Below are 19,718 nucleotides of genomic sequence, written 5' to 3' on the forward strand. Positions count from 1 at the left end.
TAAGATTTTCTCCTTTACCATTTTGCTTTAATATCTGCTGGTACTTTCTGGGGCTAGAATCTATGTCATGTTTTTTTTTTTTCAATCTAACTCCTTCCCTACTATGATATAAACTATTTTATGAGTATTTTCTCTTTCTATACCAGTAATGATAAGCATTAAAATTAACATGTATTGCTTGGTGTTGGCACTTACTAAGTGCCTAATCCTAACAAACACTCCTTTGAGATTGAAGTTATTTTGTCCCTTTTACAGAAGGGAAACTGAGGCTTTGAGTGATAGGGGTCATGTAATTCGCCCAGGACTACTTAGCTATTAACTGATGGCAAAGTCAGTCAGATTCAAGTGCAGCTTATTTGATTTTTTTGTACATATTTCATTTCTTTACTCTCTCTGCCTTGAAACTCTTCATATTTCCTAGAACCTTGGTGATGGCATTTTAGCATGATCTGTGATTACTTAAACTACCATCAGCAGGCCAATTTACTTCAATTGACAGTCATCTGTGGACAACATAATTTGTAATTATACTTTTTGAAATCTCTTTTCTCCTTTTACAAAGATTTTTAAATTGTTTTTAAAGTATAAAGTTAATACATGTCATGATACCAAGTTATACAGCTTCCCCATGCCCTTGTGCCCACTCCTGATGTAATGTTAACAGCTTAGTGTGGTTTCTTCAACACTTTCATGTTTATCCTAATATACATACCTACACATAGACATGACTTTCCCCTCTGTTGAAAATATTCATCAAAATGGAGCTCCTGGGTGGCTCAGTTGATTGAGCGTCTGACTCTTGATTTCAGGTCAGGCCTTGATCTCAGGGTTGTGAGTTAAAGCCCTGCATTGGGGTCCACGCTGGGCATGGAGCCTACTTTAAAAAAAAATAAAATTAAAAAAGAAATGAGACCATACTATACAGCTGCTTTCTTTTTCAGTAGATCATAGACCTTTTATGGGCTAATCCATGTTACTCAAGCTCATTCTTTTAATAGTACACAATATTTTATATTGTGACTCTAATGTTGTAAATCCAGCTATTTTCCATTCAGTAGACATTCAGGTTGTTTCCAGTTTTTTGCTCTTACAAATAATGCTTTAAAAACCATCCTTGAACAATTGTACATTCCTGCTTTTCTTTCTCTAAAATAAACTTCTAAAAGAGGGGTTGATAAATCAAAGGGTAGGCACATCTTTTATTCTAATAGATTCTGTCATTATATGACAGAATGTCATAGGATTCATATGCAAATAGCACTGTAGGAAAATGTCCTTTCCTCACACTCTCAGTGGTATTGGAAGTTAGCAGTATATGTAAATTTTGACAGTTTGGCAGGTATGAGGTGATACCTTATTTATTAGTTTCCTTGAGTACTTGGAAACTTGACAATATTATATATTTATCAGCCCTTTTTACTTCCTCTTCTTTGAATTGTCTGCTGTTAGCCTTTATCTGATTTTCTGTGGGATTTTTTAACCTTTTTTTTTTTTAATCAGTTTGTGGGAGACCATGTGTATATTTTACACTGATTTTCTTATTATTTGACTACTTTAGTAGTAGGTTTTTGCCATTGTTTTCACTTCATGCAGAATGGCTGATATTAAGTAATCAGATTCATTGAAATTATACTTTGCCAGCTTAAGTTGTCCTTTCAGGTTCTCTTGTCATGGCTTCTTATGCCATTTATTAGTGATGTTGAGAAAGAAGGACAATTAATCATATCTTTATATATATGATGTCACATAAATTATAAAAACATACTGTTGCATGTAATAGAAGGTAAGCTAAAGTAATTGCAAAATATGGATACTTTTTTGGTCTCAAATTCTTCATTTTAGAAAGCAGTATTAAAACTTACTGATATGTTCACTACTTCTGCTTTCTTCTTAAAGTAAAATCCTATTTTATGGTATTCATCAAGTCATTCTATTCAATTTAATAAGTGTATTTTCTTTCTTTCTTTCTTTCTTTCTTTCTTTCTTTCTTTCTTTCGTTTCTTTCTTTCTTTCACAATGTGTTTTTCTAAAATAACAAAAATTTTCAAACATACAGAAAAATTGAAACAGTTGTACAGTGAACACTCATAATACCTACTACCTGGATTCTCTTTGCTCTGTCATGTACTTCTCTCTTTTAATCTGTCAGTCCATCTTATATTTTGATATATTTCAAAATAAGTTAGAGACATAAATACATCTCCTAAACACTTCAGAATGAATATCATTAACTAGAATTCAGTATTTGTTGAGGATTTTTTAAATTTTTGGTATAAAGTTCTATGCAGTGAAATGGACAACTTAAGTGTACCATTCCATGAGCTTTGGCTAATATGTGTAACTTAAATCCTTTTAAAAATCTAAAACATCACCCTTGTTGCAGAAAGTTCCCTCATGCTCTTTCCCAGTCAATTCTGATCCCCAGTCCAGTCCCATAAATTCTGATTTTTTTCCACCGTAGATAATTGTGCCTCTTCCAGAACTTCAAATAAATGGAATAATATATTATGTACTCTTTTACACACTATATGTTTTTGAAATTCATCCATATTGCATATATTAGTAGTTCGTTCCTTTTTAATGCCTACTAGTATGGTAGGAGATAGACATTTTTTAAAATATGGATTTCCAGTCATTGTAGCACCCTTAGTTTCCTGTCTGTAAGATGACTTGGGTGTCTGTCAGAAATCAAGTGAGTATAAATATGAGTTTATTTCTGGGCTTTCCAGCTGGAAATACTTCGTAGTATGGTGTGAAGTAAGCATTTTTTCCCCTCATACTAACTTCCAGTTATTGTAGTACCAGAGTTTTGCTCTCCCTTTGGATTGCTTTGCCGCCTTTATCAAAAATGAATGCAGGTTTATTTCTAGGCTTTCTTTGTAATTCTGTTGATAGGTTTGTCAGTCTTTATGCCAGTATTAAATTGCCTTGATTGCTGTAGTTTTATAATAAGTCTTGAAGTCCTCCAGTTTTGTTCTTTTTCAGGATTATATTTTCTATCCTGGGTTCTTCACATTTTCACTTAAATGATAGAATCTCTTGTCTTTTGCTGCAATAAAGCCTCCTCAATTTTGATTTGATTGTATTGAATTTACAGATCAGTTTGGGGAGAATTGATGTCTTAATAGCTTTGAGCCTTCCAGTCCATGAACATAGCAAATTTCACTCTTGTTTAGATTTTCTTCAGTTCCTGTCAGCACTGTTTTATAGTTTTCAATGCCACATGGGATTTTTAATGGATTTTAAAACTGTGTAATTCTTTTTCCCTTCTCCTTCCTATAGGCTCTGGATCAGTATCACTATATGAGGTAGAAAGATGTCAGCAACTATCAGCTACAAGTAAGACCATGTTTCATTTTTAAATATAGGTGTAATAGTGTGTATAGTAAAGTCAGTTCTTACCAATAATTTGTTCCTATCTAATATTGAGAGCAGATATCTATGAGGGCAAAAATATAGCCCTATTTGTATTTTATTTCTGTCCCTCATCCTAAGTGGCATAAAATGGAACTCAGAAAGACACATGTTTTTACATTGACTATATATTTAAGTCATCTATCTGTAAGATTTATAAAACATATTCTATTTAACAGGCAATGGGTCTTATTTTGAGAATGTAAAATATGTGTCATAATTTTTGTCTGTTCACAGTGTGCGTTTAGCTGTGTGCCCATAAAGGAGCTCCTTACAATATACCCCAAAACTTTAATGTTAGCAATGATAGTAAATCTGTCAGATGCCCTCCTTCTGTTGCTTCAGCTAAGATAAAAAAAAATAAGAAAAAATATTTTTAAGCACAAGTCTATTAAATGAAATTCTGTAATATACTCTTATAAAAATATGAGTTTCTCATTATTGGAGAAAGAACATATACCTATGAAATGGGGGAAAGCTTGTGGTAATGTTATTGGAATGGGAACTGTCAGTATGTACTCATGGTTTTACAGATAGACACAGAAGTAGATGTAGATAGGTCTTTGTATACATGTATTCATTCAAATACATATTCATGCATGTATAGGTGCATGTGTGTAGGTAGAGGTATGAACATATATACCCTACCTCTGTCCAGTTAAAGGGCTTTGAAATAATGGTGTGGCCCAGTAGCAATGAATGCACCTAATTCACAAATCTTGGCTTATAAATATTCCCCCTTAAAAGGAATCAGGGCTGCTTATAGAAATAGCGGACTCCAGGACTGGGACAGGAGAGTTACAAGATGAGCCTGGAACATGTTGTGCCAGAAGGTAAAGAAGTTCTCAGTTAATGATGGAGCATGTCGAATCTGATACAATTTGAGTATCAAATTAAAAAAACTAGCAATGGAATAAAAATGAAGTAGGAATCTATTAATCCATGTGGGTAGTAAATAAAAGAACAAATGAATAAATAAATGGGATTGAATGGAAAGCTCTTAGTTACAATAGAATGACAATAATGTAAAAGGAATGATGAAATTAGGGAAGAAAATCATTTTGCAACCATGATAGTAATAATTGATTTAGTTGTAAATCATCAGTGGGTCCTAAACTATCAGGATATTTACTGAGGGATGGGATATTTATATTTCCCCCAGTACTTTCTTATTTTAAAGGGGAGATAATAAATTTATAGTGGAGAGACCTGTTGAATACCACCATAACCAACTGAGCAAAGTTAACATTCCCAGGAGTGAAAACACTGACAACATATGTGCCTCTTAATGTGATACAGAGAAGGATACTTGTATCACTTATAGTATAGTATCCTGCCAAAAATTTATGATCTGTATGTGATCATGAGCAGAACCAGACACACCCAAATAAATGGCCTCTACTCCTCTAATATTATCAGTGTCATGAAAGATAAAGAAAAGCTGAGGGACCGTTCTGCATTCAAGGAGTCCAAAGAGACAGGAAAAATAAATGCAATGCATGGTTCAGGATAGGATTCTGGACCCGAAAATAAAATTCTAAATAAGAACATTATAGGACAGTTGGAGAAATCTGAATAATGTCTGTTGATTCAGTGATAATATTACATCAACATTATGGGTTCTGAGGTTGAAAATTCCACTGTAATAGGTCAATGAAATTTCTTGTGAAATACACACTGAAATATTTAGAGATAAAGGAACATGATACCTGGAAATTATTCTCAAATGATTCATATATATGAATCTGTAAGGAGATATATATGGAGAGAGAGTTAAGGACAGATGATGATGATAAATGTGGCAAAATATTAACAAGGCTGACAATATAATTTAATTCAATTCTGTATCTGGTTTGGGAAAGTTCATATTATGAATATTCTTATTATTCTTATAGATTATTCTAATTTAATCTAAATATTTTTAGTACTTACAGATCATCAGTATTTGGAGAAAACCCCAATATGTGCTATTTTGAAACAAAAAGCTCCTCAACAGTATCGTATCCGAGCAAAATTAAGGTCATATAAGCCCAGAATACTCTTTCAGTCTGTTAAACTTCATTGTCCTAAATGTCATGTGCTGTAAGTATTTTCCATAATAAAACAAGTTTTTTATTTTATAGTGTTTATGAATATACGTTTTCGTATATATTAGTTTAAGACCTGGCAATGAGTAAACTATGACTTCGTGTATTGTATTTTGAAACAGTGGTAACGTTTTTAAGAGAAAATACTAAAGTCTCAGTAAATCCTTCTCATATTTCTTAGTAATGATAAATAAAAGTAGGTGCTTTTTTGAAATCTGAAATTCAATTTAGTAACTCTGATACATGGAAACAAATAATAAACTATAAAAATATTTGGGGGGGCGCCTGGGTGGCTCAGTCGGTTAAGCGTCTACCTTCGACTCAGATCATGATCTCAGGGTCTTGGGATCAAGTCCCACGTCTGGCTCTCTGCTCAGTGGGGGGTTTGCTTCTCCCTCTTACTCTCCCTCTGTGCACGTGCTCTCTCTCTCTCTCTCTCAAATAAATAAAATCTTAAATGTATGTATATATTTGGGGAGACTCTCTTTTTTCACAAAAAAACTTCTTAAAAATAAACCTTTAATAACTGAAATTTTTAAGTAGAGAATTCTGGTTAGATGGAATTTCTTTTTTTTTTTTTTAAGATTTTATTTATTCATTTGAGAGAGAGAGCACAAGCAGGGGGAGAGGCAGAGGGAGAGGGAGAAACAGACTCCCCACTGAGCTGGGAGCCTGACATGGGGCTCAGTCCCAGGACCTGGAGATCACGACCTAAGCCAAAGGCAGATGCTTAACCGTCTGAGCCACCCAGGTGCCCCTAGATGGAATTCCTAAGTAAGTGATAGAGAAAGCCTTGTTGGCAATATTTCTGTCTTACAATATACTAAATATAATTTAAATTTTTATTAATCATTGAGAATTCTCAGGCACAGACTTTATTGCAAACATCAATTACTGTATATATATATATATATATACACACACACACACACAAATAACTTTATAAGACATTAGAATGAAAATGTACTTATTAGCTCAAGACGTGTTCTGAAATTATTTTAATCTCTTCCTTTTTTATACAGTTTGTCTTCCCTCTAAATATATAATGTGTAAATAGAGTACATTTCCATTTTAAAGTACATATTTGTGTGTATGTATATTTGTGTGTGCGCGTCTGTGTACACTAATAGTAACATATGTGTATTTTCCCCTCTGAAATCTAAGTATAGTACTGTTTGTAGAGATTTTTGATCATCAAACCTTAAATAAAATGGGGGACCATCTGCTACCCATTTAAGCTTAAAATGGTAGTTATAATTAAAATATAAATACGGATTTTAGGTACTTGTTGAAGTATTATTAAATTACAGTTTGTCAAATTCTCTAAAGTCATATAGCTTTGTCAAACAAAATCATCCTCTCTCAGCATTTTTTTTAAACAAATAAAATCATCTCAGAAAGGTTAAGAGGTGTTACCTCTAGTTACACAGCTAGTTGGGGAGAGAACCAGGACAAGGATTCCAGATCATGCCATTTCTATTGTGTACATACTTTACCATGTGACTTTTTAAAATTATTATTCTAGGTGATAAGTAATCTAATAGAATATTGATTGGTAAAGTAGGTGCCCTATGAAAGGGGGATTACTTAGGTGGCAAGTGGATATTTAATGGGCAGCTGTCTTTTTTTCCCCCCACAGAGAAGTTTAACATTCTTTACAAGCGGAGAGTGAATTCCTGCTAGAAATATTTATATAAGATCCTTGGTATTAAAAGCAGATAAGGAAATTACTGGTAGTTAATGTAATTATGATATGGATCTACTTAGCCATGAAGTATCATCAAATATCTTTTTTGTTGAATAAGAGTCATTTACTCTGCAAAGGGAATTATCTGCATATTTTAAAATAAGTAGCTGGCTCATCAGCATATAAACAATTTTTTTAAATGGATAGTTTGTTAAATTTGAATTTCTAAGCTTTGATATCAGTTGTTTTGTATTATTTCATTGTCAATGATTTTAGGCAAGAAGTTCCCCATGAGGGTGATTTGGATACAATTTTACAAGAGGGTGCAAGTAAAACCCCGGATACCAATCTACAAAATACATCATTGTATGATTCAGAAATGTGGACCACTACAGATCAAGGAGAAAGAAAAGTAGCTGTTCATTTTGTAAAAAATAATGGTATTCTTCCACTTTCAAATGACTGTCTGATTTTGATTGAAGGTAAAGTATTTAAGTTACTGTTTTAATAGAATAAAGCTTTTGCTTATGTCTTTCTCTGATTAATAATTATGAAATATATTTTAGGGGCAACCTAAAATGTAAAGTCAAAACGTTATTTTAAATTCCATAAAATGGAATATATTGTATCTAACAGGTAGATTTAAATATATACATACACACATGTATAAATTAATTTGAATAACATTTTGAAATTGTACATTGAACTCAAGTGTTTGCATTTGTCCGTCTTGGATTTTGGATATCATCTTAATCAGATGCAAGCTCATTGTCAAACTGAATATTAATCAAGAGGCTGCTTGTTCTGTACACTTGCTGCTGTCTTGGCCTCTGGATGTCACTGTTGTTCCATTTAAGTAGAATGAAAGTCATCTATTGATACGTAAGTCAAGGAAGGGACCCTTGAAACAAGATAACTTGACATGTTTTAAAAGAATGAAACTGAATCATTTATTTTTTCATTTCCTTTCCACTTTTGTCTAATTTTAATCTGATGTTTATCTCGTATATATATACCACATAATTTTTCCCATGCCAAATTTTTAAAGTTTCATTATTTTCCTTGAGACTTTTCTTCCTTTAGAACATTCCATAATAAAAGGAAAACAGCATCTTTAATTTGAGAGAAATCTTTAGTTTCATTTTATAAATGAACTGACCTTCATTACAGTGGATTATGATCATTTTTATTACTGATATTTTTCTGTTTATAAAAGTAATATGTAATTGTTTTAGTCTATATATACACGTGTGTGTGTGTGTGTTGTGAATACACAGGAATATTATCATTGATATTATTTTCATGAACATCTTTTATTTTGACACATTTATGGTGTACCAGAAATGATTTTCATTTCTATGTATTTAGTCATCACAATAATCCTATTCAGTTGGTACTATTATAAGCTATTTTTTATACATGAGAAAACTGAATCATAGAGAAGTTGTAGGTCTTTCCCAGTACAGGTAGTAAGTGGAACTGAATTGTTTATTGTTTTTTTTTTGACATAATAACGCTACAGTGAACTTTATCTTCCCTTTGGATGAAGTGTAATAAGGGGGGCACAAAGAATTAAGTAAATGTTGCCCAGTTACTTTCCAAAAAAGCTGTCATGGTATTCCTGTGCTTTAGTAGCATATGAGATTATCTGTTCCCCCATCCTCATCATTATATACTAGCACTTAAGAAAATTTGTCCACTGTGGTAAGTGAAATGTGGTATCTTATTCCATTAGCAATATTTTAATCTCTACCAGGAAGTAGGTATAAAAACAAAACACACAGACACATGCACATACAAAAAATGGAGTAAGACTATTTGTATGCCCTAAAAATAAAATAAAGCCCTGGACCTATTCAGGTTCTGTAAGAACTGTCCTTATAGAGCTAAGAGGATGTCAAGTATAACATAGGGTTCTCCTATGTTATGGTTAGGATTTTTGCTCTAGTACATTTTCGTAAGTAACTCAATAATTCCCTTTACTCAGCAATTCATGTGAAATACGTACTGAGCACCTACACGTACCAAGCACTCTTCTGACTCACTGGGCTGATTTGAGTGGTTCTTATCGCACAGCATACGAACTTTCAGTAGATCACTTTTCTTCTTGTATTAAATTTGTATTCTGTCTGCTTATAGACTTGTTTGCTTGTTAGAATGTAACTGCCCTAAGGCGTAGGATACATGTTTATTTTAATTTATAAATCTTCAGCACCTAGGGTAGGACAACAGGCATGTGACTCGTTCTCAGTAAATATATATTGAGTAAATAAGTATATCCAGAATAGTAACACTTTATCTTACACAGCTTTTGAATGAAAGTCAAATGAAAATATATCTGAAAGCACTTTAAAATTTAAAAGTGTTTCATCAGAATGTAAGCTATTTTTATTTTATCATATTTCTGAGTATTATAACCCTAGTCATAGTTGGGATCTAACTGCAGTATGACATGGCAGAGCTATGGTTTCCACAAAGCTGTGGAAAGAGGAGCGGGACCCGGGCAAGTTGCCATCCTTACCAAGATTTATCTCCTTTTACTGAACAAATACTTCTTGGATTGTTTCAAGACTTTAGTTAATTTCTGGAGTTCTGAAAAAGTCAATTTTGAAAGTTTTTGCTAATGTTCTTTTTCCTTTTATGGAGAAGCGTGTTTTTGGACGTCCTTACTCTGTTGTGCTGGAAGTGCTTCCCCTTCGCAAATGAATTTAACGTTACAAATTTTAGAAAGTACACAAAACTACTTTTACAAGTCATATTCTCTTTCCTTGGAGAGGAAGAATTATTAATCGAGGTGAAAAAGTACCAGTAGGTTTGAGTTCTTCGAGAGAATACTGCCTTGGAGTAATGGTGCACCACTGGGTGTCCTCTTTCTTCTCAGCCAACATGATGGCTTTAATGGCCACTTTGTCATAGAATTGAAAGTATGAGGATTTTTCAGGAAAAACGATCGAACACTATACATGAATTCTTATTACACAAACTGTTTACATCTGTATTTAAATATAATGTTGACCTGAAAATTTAAAAGATTTATTTCAAACTCAAGACTGAATTCACCTAGACATTATTAGTGAATAGCAAATTTAATAATGAGAATCCTGTTATACTTGGCTCTCAATTTTATTTTCTTTTGAATACTTAAAGTATTCTGGCATAAAACAGCAATTTGTATAAAAATTTAAGAAAACGGATAAAATTTCACAAGCCTTGTATTTTGCTCAAGGCTCAGCATTTTTGTGCAGTGGTTTCTTAAATCAAGGCAGGATACTAAGTTTATAAATTATTATATTTTACAATAAATGTATAAATGTATTAACTATCTAAATTCATGATTTCATTGTCTTTTTCTTTCAGTCCCCTTTTACTATACCTCATGTTTTACTTAATAGACACTCGATTTTGCCTTCATTATATTTGTACTACTTGAAGGATTTATTTATTCTTTGTTAATAGGAGGTACACTCGGTGAAATCTACAAACTCGCAAACAAGTTTCATAGTGTAATTCCTGTGAGATCTGGCCCTGAAGACTTGGAAGTCCTTGATCTTTCAGCGCCATTCCTTATACAAGGAAAAATACATCACTATGGGTATGCTTTCAAATCTGGGAATTTTGAGAATTAAAAACTGCATAGCAATAATTTTTATTATTTTATCCTAGTAGTTGCTATATATTCAATGGATACTTACTGAATACTAATTAATATGTACTAGATTTTTCTGGTATATATTTATTCTTTTGATAACATATGGATTATTTAGCTGTGTATTTTGAAGTTTTAAAGTTTTTTAAAGTTTAAAGTTTGTAGTCTCATTTTAGGTGCTATGTTTTTTTGTATTTTAGTTAGATTAGTTTTTGACCAAATAGCTTGATATATCTCATAATGATTTTTTGGATTAATTTAGCTTCAGAATATGTTTGTTCAGATTTTGTATATATTGCCTATATTTTAAAAAGAACATGTATTCTTTAATAGTTGTGTTTAATGTCTAATAATGTTTAGTTATGTCCATTAGACAAGCTTGTTAATCATATTCAGAACTGCTTTTCCTTTGTAACTTTGTCTATTTAATCACTTCTTAGTGTGCTTAATGTCTTCTGTGGTTGTATGTTTGTGATCTTTTATTCTGTTAGTATTTGTTTTGTATATTTTGAGGCTATTTTGCTGGTTTGTTTTCATGTTTCTTTGTTGTTACATTTTAGGAAGTCTCAGAAATAAATAATTAGGACTAGATTTTAGTTTTTTAATAGATGAGTTTAAAATATGTTAATTACTGATATATTTAGGTTTTATTTCTACATTTTATGTTGTTCTCCACTCACACTATTACTCTTTTCCCCTTTCCCCTTCCTTTTTTTTGTTATTATTTAGCCTGTTTTTTTCCTCTAGTCTTCTATTGGATTCATTTATAAAAATATTCTTAATTTTCCCTTTTTTCCACTTTTACTGCTCTGGAAGTAATGAACTCCTACTTAATTTTTACTTGTTACGCTTACATTTTTGTATACTCAATTTTTAGTTTGCATACTTGCTTTATCAATGTCTAGAGTTAATGTCACAGCCTATTTTTAAGGAAATAATATGACTTCATTTTATTGCCTTTTTCTGTTAAAGAAGAAATATCTATATTTGAAGGGTAGAAGAGGAGAATGTTTAATATAGGGACATATTATACTGGGAAATTTTTTCCCCAGATTAGAAATGAAAAGGAGTCTGCGTGAACCTTTTGGACATTGATTTTTATATTTTTATTCAATTATATTTTCTTACTGACATCTCCTAATCTTATGGTGATATATAATAAAAAAAAATTACTTGTACTTAAAGTATGTTTGTATATAAATAAAGCAGAATGCCTGTACTAAATAATGTGCATTTTTAGTATATTGTATAGTTTCAGATTGATTTATCTTAAAAAGATAAGTATAGTATTAGGCATTATAAACTGTGAACCTCTGAATACGTGTTCACTGAATATATTATCCAAAGTCTTGCTAGTACTGACTTCTTTAGTGAGAATAATTTTCTCCTATTGGTTATATTTACTTATGACCTTAGCTGCTATCACAGAGACATCAAATGAAAGTGCCCTCAGAGATTGTCTCTTTCAACTTTTTCTTTTTACCAGTGAAATTAGCCAAATTAATTAACAATCTGAATCTGGACCCTCTCTCTTGTTTTCAACTTAGTTGTTTATTCTGAGCCATGCTATCTTTTTGATTGTGTCTGTTGTAAAAAGCTTATTTTTTTACAATTCTGCTTGTAATATGTGCATTACAATATGGAAGGTGCAATACTATTGTTTAATAATAAAAATTTTAAGCATATTTGAACAGCAAAGATAAGTTATAATAATAAAATGAGTTTTAATAATTATTTTTAAATGCTTATGGTTGTTTTCTGTCATTAATTTCAGATGTAAACAGTGTTCTACTTTGAGACCAATACAAAATCTAAATTCCCTGGTTAATAAAACACCATGGATTCCTTCTTCTGTGGCGGAAGGTTAGCAAATTTCCGTGTCCTGCAACTGTTACTGTCTTCGTATAAGGTGACCTCACTGATGATATTTCAGTTGTCGACATAGTAAAGAGCAAAGACTGAGCTAAAGTTTAACTTTACTTAAGCAAAACCATTCACGGTGATTATAATAAAAGTAAAAAGTAAAGTTTAAAATGTTTGAAAACTTGCTTCCAGGCATCTGCCAGTATCTTTAATCATTACAATTTAATTCAATAAATTCGTTTTAGTATTATTAATGACAAATACAGATTCTGAAAAATCCCTACATATCATAGTGTTTTAGGATTAAAAACAGTTTTAGAGATGGCTATTACAGCTCTTTACCCAATAACATCCTTAGCTGGAACAAGAAACTTTTTTATATCATATTCTTTATCTGTGATCATCCAGCGTTTGCTTAAAACTCTTTCAGTGACAGTGAACTCATTACATTGCAAAGCAACATACCCTTTAATTTTTAAGTAGTTCTTAGTGAAGCAAAATCTGCCTACTTATAATTTTAACATAAACCATGTTCTGTCCACTATAATTAGAGTACATGCCTTCTATAAGATTAACAGGCTTCGTGCATTTGAAGATAATCTGTCAAGCCTTCACTGAGTCTTTATTTCTCCAACAAGGCACCCTAACTTCATTTGGTATTTTCCCAAATTCCCTACTATTTTGTTTCTCCTCCTTAGTAAACATTTACCTTACCAACGTTCTTCTCAAAGTTTGGGATTAAAAGCTGAAAATAGGACTGCAAATGTTGGCCAATTCAGAATATAAAGAAAACCTTTATTTCTCTAAAATTGTACACTTTGCTTCTACTAGCCTGAAAATGTTATTGTATCAATATTTGTATACTTGGTTTTGTTTTTTTTCTTTTGTAATCTAGCTATATGGTACTGCTATCTCTTATTTTGTTTGTGGTCCAGTGAAATTCCAGGTTCCTTTCATGTGAGCTCCCTGCTTTCTAGCGTGGTCTCCCCATTCCATTCTTAATGGAGTCCTTTGTTTGGGTGGTCCCTCAGGGTAGATTTAACTTTTAACCTTCCTGGTTTTTAGCTCAGTTTTAACCTATGGAAACCTTTAGAATCCTATAAATCAATTCCTTTGTATTAACAACTTTTGTCAAGTCTGTATGCCCTAATTCATTTCTCTGTACCCTGATTTATTCTTACTTGCCTCTTAATTAATCCTTTTAAATATGGATTCCACAAATGGAAGACAGTATTTCATTTTATAAACATTAAATGTCTCCCATTTCCAAACACAAAGTACCATTTTAACCTATGAATTTTCAAATCATTTAGTATCTCTTTAATTTCTTCTTCTTCATCTTACCAAATCATGAAATCCCATCTTCTGACATTTTTGTCCATTCAACCAGATGCTATCTTAAAAAATAAGTGATCCCTATGTTTATAATACAAAGGGGAGAGACATGTTACAAAATCGTGAATATTGAATCACATGCTATTTTTTAGAACATTCTGGTATATTAATTTCATCTTTCATGAGGCTAACATGCAATGAATTATAGTTCATGAATCAGTTTTTGTTTTCTATCAAGTTCAACTCATTTTAAAGATACATTATATTAATATTTCACCAATGCTCATGAGTCCTTGTCCCTACATAGGTATAGTGTGATGTTCTAAAATGAATTTGCTAAATGACTTTAATATATTGTTATTGGAGAACAAAAGACATATATGTAAGAGTTTTTTCTTAAATTATTTTAGTAAACAAAACTAACATAACATCATAAAACAGTTTTTACTTTACTTTGATGATAAGGAATAGAAGATTCATATGGTTTGATCTTTTTTCCCTTCACTAGTACTGGGTATTGTACCCCTTCAACATGTGTTTGTAATGACATTTACTCTTGATGATGGAACAGGAGTATTGGAAGCTTATCTCATGGATTCTGTAAGTAACAGAGGAAGTGTAGATATTTCTAACTAAAACTATTTTTTTAATTTTAATGTATTTTTTCATTCCTAATTTATTACTGAGAGGATTTAAGGCAACTTAAAAAAAATAAAATGCAAGCACATAAATCTTAAAGTGTCTGTATATATCCTGCTTTGATTTGACTTTGTAAATTTGAAGAATATCCACATAATGAAAAATCGAAGAATAGGAATTTGAGGAGAGACTCTTCAGAAGTTTTACTCTAGGAGGCAAAGGCAGAGGTATGACCACACCTTCTGTCTAGCAGCATTTCACTAGGTTTTTGAAGTCCCCACATTTCCATATTAGTGGGAACTAAATTACTTTGGAAGGTAGGTGGTTATATTGTGTGAAGCTAGGGAGCTATCCATAAGCCTCCCTCATTTCTAACAACAGTTCCAAGTTTGGGCGTTCCCAGAACCACCCTTAAGTTTTGATAATCCATTAGAAAGACTCCCATTAACTTCCTATACGTTATTATTGCTGTTATGTTTTATTACACCTAAAAGATACAAATTAAAATCATCCAAAGGAAGAGGTACATAGGGCAGAGTCCAGGAAGTTTCAAACATAGAGCTTCCAGTTGTCCTCTTCCCATGGAGTAGCAGACAGCGTTACTGGCCTGATAGTGGTGTGTAACAGTACACGTGTATTGTGTATTGAGAGCAGGGGAAGCCCCACTGAGCCTTAGTGTCTAGAGTTCTTATTGGTGCTCTGTCATGTAGTCATTGTTGACAGCCCATATAGCTGATGTCAGTTTTCAGCTCCTCTGAAGATCAAGCTAATACCATATGCCCCAACCTCCCCACCCTAAATCTCTAATGTGACAAACAAGGACATTCCTAACAGGCATACTCTGAGGGTTTAGAGATTATTTCCAGAAGCCAAGGGAGGAGGCCAGATTTCTGTTAGTGGTAAGATTGAATTTTTTTTACTGTACACTTTGGGAAACAATCTGGGGTAAGGTTGAGAGAATTTTTCCTCCTGCCTAAACTATTCATTTGTCCATTTATTGAATAAATATTTAATGAGTACCTGCTATGTGCTAGGTACTGTTGTATATGATGGGGTTGGAGCAGTGAACAAAGCCAACAAGGTCCCTTCTTTATTTTAGAAAGGGTAATATAATCAGAGGAGAGAAAAATTAAATAAATATACAACATATTGTTATACTGTTTTTAAACTTAACTGGATTTTTTCCTATACACAAAAAGAATGATAGACCTCACTCTTTTCTAAATATCATTATTCTTATTATCATTAAGTCAAAGCGGTTTAATTGGATTTTTATCGCAATGCTGTTTTTAGATTAAAATAATAAATCCGATTTTAAGAGTTCAGACTAGAACTCTATGAATTCTACAATCTTGATAGAGTAGTAGATAATACTGAAATATTTTCGTATTAATTATAACTTTAAAAGATTAACTTCCAGGGCGCCTGGGTGGCTCAGTCAGTTGAGCATCTGCCTTCAGCTCAAGTCATGATCTCAAGGTCCTGGGATTGAGCCCCTTGTCGGGGGTCCTTGCTCAGTGGGGAGTCTGCTTCTCCCCCTCCCTTCCCCTACGCTCCCGCTGGTGCTCTCTCTCTCTATCTGAAATAAATAAATTTTTTTTAAAAGATTAATTTCCTTTTTTCTTCTATAATTTTTTTTAAGGACAAATTCTTCCAGATCCCAGCATCAGAAGTCCTAATCAATGATGGCCTTCAGCAGAGTATGGATATGATCATGGATATGTTTTGTCCTTCAGGAATAAAAATTGGTAGGCAATAATATTTTTAACAATCTCATTCATTCTTTTTCTTGAAACAGTATTTAACATGTATCTAATCTGTAGACTTAGAGGTATGAAAACTTTGAAGTTTAGATTCACTAAATTTATATAAATAAGATTTAGATTCACTAAATAAAATTATTGTCTGATCTGCCTTTTGATGAAGACAGTGGCAGGGATAAAATAGTAGTTGCTGAAATGAAAAGATTTTTTTAATTTTTTGAGATATAATGAAGGGGAGGCAGTTTTGATCACAAGCACATTTGATACTGTGTTTATGCGTACAAGCATTTTTTTTGAAATTATACCAACAGATATGAAATTTTGACAAGAAACATTTTCTGTAACAGGTTTCATTTGGCCAGTTTAATTCATTTATGAATTTCTGTTCAGTATTAACTAGTTTCAGATTTTATGCATTTTTATTTTACTGATTGTTTTTTTATCAGCTTTAGTTGTTCTCTGGGTAACATTTGATTCATCAACCAGATCTTCAGGTCAAATCGCATTTACTGCCACTGACTTCCTTTTGCGGCCATTGTTTTTGTTCACATTGAAATTTGCAGACCTCAATCGTAGTAAGACAGTTTGACTCTTCTAACAATTTTTCATCAGTAACAGATTTTGCCAGCTGCAGATTTAGCTGCTGTCAGTTTAACTTTTTTAGGTTATTTTTAAACAGACTTTATTTTCCCCTGGTCAGTCTTTGCATTTTGTAACAATTCCAAAAAGACACTCGCTTTTATTCATCTGTAACAAGGTTTAACTTACATACTTTTATTTGATGTCCGCTTTAATTTTGGTTTTAATTCTTTCGGATAGCTTTCTGGAAATAAAACTCTCATTAAAAAACATGGGTTTGGTAGGCTTTTGATACATGCTGCCAGATTGCTTTTCAAGAATATTTTACCTATTTATAGTTCTACCAGCAGTGGAGGAGAGTGCCTGTCTTGCTTGACTCTTGCCAATATTGACTGTATTAAATGTCTTTCAAACTTGAACTTGAAGAGGCATTAAGAAACTTTTCTAGAAGTTTTAAATAGATTTATTGCGGTCATGACCGAAGCTTGGAAATAGCATCTACAGCTGCCAACATTGTCTGGACTCAGTGCCTAGTACCTGATGGGAGTTTCAGCAGACAGGTGTCTAAGAGCCTGAGCTGATGTGAACCTCAGGTTCAGTTTCTTTGGAGTCAACCAAGAAAAAAAAGAAAAGAAAAAAAAAAAAACAAATGTGGGGAGGTCAGCAGCAGGAAGAAAAGGAAGAAAAATTGGGAATGAGATGGCTGCTACCTTTGCTATCAAACATTTGGAAAAACCCCACATTTAATTATTATTTTCTGTTGGGAAAAAAATCAAATTAGAATTGTTGCAAGACAGTAACAAGAACCCAGTGTGTATTTGGAAGAGTAGATAATATTAAATTTGGTAAGTGTATTTAAATACTTTTCAAGCTAAATTAGATGTTAATTTTTCTAGCTAAGCCTTATGCTTAGATACATATTTCAGAGATATTTGTTTAGTTTCAATGGTTAAGTAACATCTTTTCTCATTTGTAGATGCATATCCGTGGTTGGAATGCTTCATCAAGTCGTATAATGTCACAAGTGGAACCGAGCAGCAAATTTGCTATCAGATTTTTGACACCACAGTTGCAGAAGATGTAATCTAATATTGTCATTCAGCTTAGCATATGTAAAATATTGTAATTTTAGAAAACATTATTTTCTGTGAGGTTGTTATAAAACATGTAAAAGGTTTAACTGTATAGTTTATCTTCCATTTTAACCACAATTTAAATTTTTTTCACAAATAGTCATTGTGTTATCTTAATGCCTTCTTTTGAATAAGTTAAAAATGTTCCTTTTGCTCAAAATTTCCAGTATGGTGGCTGCTAGGGGCATAAAGGAGAAAGGGGAATAAAGAAGGACTGTCTCATTTAACCCTTGCAGCCCTTTCAGAGAAACTTATTTTAGAACCCTACACTAAAAATCACTTTCCCTGTTAGTTTTTCCATGTGTCAGCCACTGACTTGTCTGCCCTCCACCATCCGTGCTTGACCTTCTTTTCCTGCCCTGATTTTTATATCAGCAATGTTTATGATTTTAACATGGGTATGGGTTAGAAAATGTCCTTACATTAATTCACTCAGCTTTTACTGAGTGTGGGGTATATAGCAGCTATCAATTTGGTTCTGTACAAAGGCATCTGCTTCAACAAGTAGTCTTGTTGAGAAGTGCTCTTCTGAGCGAGCTACAGCGTACTTACAGGAGTGATTTACTTTAAGTGTATGTGGCAGAATTGCTTTCTTTTGGTCCTATTGACCAATTTAGGATAAATCCATTTTTTAAGACCTGAATTATGTGCTTTTGATTGCTTGTTTCTCTACCTGATATTAGAAGTTATTGCATTCCACCTTGATCTAATAAAGCAGTCAGATTTATTACAGTGTTACTGACTTACTAACATTACCCTTTTTTAATAGTCTTATGTAATACATATCTATATTTCAGATTGAACATGGAATGAGATATTAACTCAATACAGTAGTCTGCTTTTTATCTGACAGTGTTCGTGAAATTTAAAATCATGAATATTCAATTTTATACAAATACTTCTATATATTTGTGTATATGTATAGACATGTATATTATTTGGTAAAGACTGAGACATGCAGATCTGCCTAGTTCAATATTAGTGAAAAATAAATTAATGCATGTATTTCACCTGTTTTCTTTGTTTGTCCTGTGTTGAGTCAAGGCATGAGTGGAGGTGAAGAATCAAAGCAGGAATGCCAATATAGCAGATATTTAAGACTGTCTATACAATAGGTGCTGTGCAAAGCATTTAACATATATTTGAGTTTCACAACAACACATTTTCCTGATAAAACCGAGGACTGATGAACTGACTTCACTAAGTTCACACAGTTATTGAATGCTGGTCGGTACTCGCATTCAGGTAATGTGTTCAGAGGCTGCACTGTTAATCACTCCAGGATTCTGGGGCAAAAGCTAGCATAGGGTTTTCTGCAGATGAGTCCTCCCTTAAGTATTTGAAGTAACATTGGAAACAGGTTATGAGAGGAGTCGGTGTTGTTTTCTTACACTATCAAAAGGCTTTTAACATTTTATTGGCAAAAAGGTTCAAATATCTGATTTGCTCTGCTCATAATAACTCCAAATTCTAGTTCCTGTCCCATCCCCAGACCTAACTACCCATCTCCCATCACTGAATTACCAGCTTGTTGGAGATGGTAGGAAAGAGTCTGATGCTACTGTTTTGGGG

General features: G+C 32.7%; 1 protein-coding gene across 1 annotated transcript in view; it reads left to right on the plus strand.

Moving 5' to 3' along the window:
- Window positions 1-19,156, plus strand: part of POT1 (protection of telomeres 1) — a 34,217-nt gene extending 15,061 nt beyond the window's left edge. Inside the window, exons 7-14 of the mRNA XM_008705829.2 lie at window positions 3,283-3,339; window positions 5,340-5,496; window positions 7,465-7,670; window positions 10,645-10,780; window positions 12,609-12,697; window positions 14,541-14,632; window positions 16,314-16,419; window positions 17,990-19,156. Coding sequence (XP_008704051.1) covers window positions 3,283-3,339; window positions 5,340-5,496; window positions 7,465-7,670; window positions 10,645-10,780; window positions 12,609-12,697; window positions 14,541-14,632; window positions 16,314-16,419; window positions 17,990-18,102 — 956 coding nt within the window. The 3' untranslated portion in view covers window positions 18,103-19,156. The remainder of the gene's footprint in view (window positions 1-3,282; window positions 3,340-5,339; window positions 5,497-7,464; window positions 7,671-10,644; window positions 10,781-12,608; window positions 12,698-14,540; window positions 14,633-16,313; window positions 16,420-17,989) is intronic.
- Window positions 19,157-19,718: the final 562 nt, after the last annotated feature.

The sequence above is a fragment of the Ursus maritimus genome, unplaced genomic scaffold, assembly GCF_017311325.1.
Source record: "Ursus maritimus isolate PB19 unplaced genomic scaffold, ASM1731132v1 scaffold_3, whole genome shotgun sequence".
NCBI classification, from domain to species: Eukaryota; Metazoa; Chordata; class Mammalia; order Carnivora; family Ursidae; genus Ursus; species Ursus maritimus.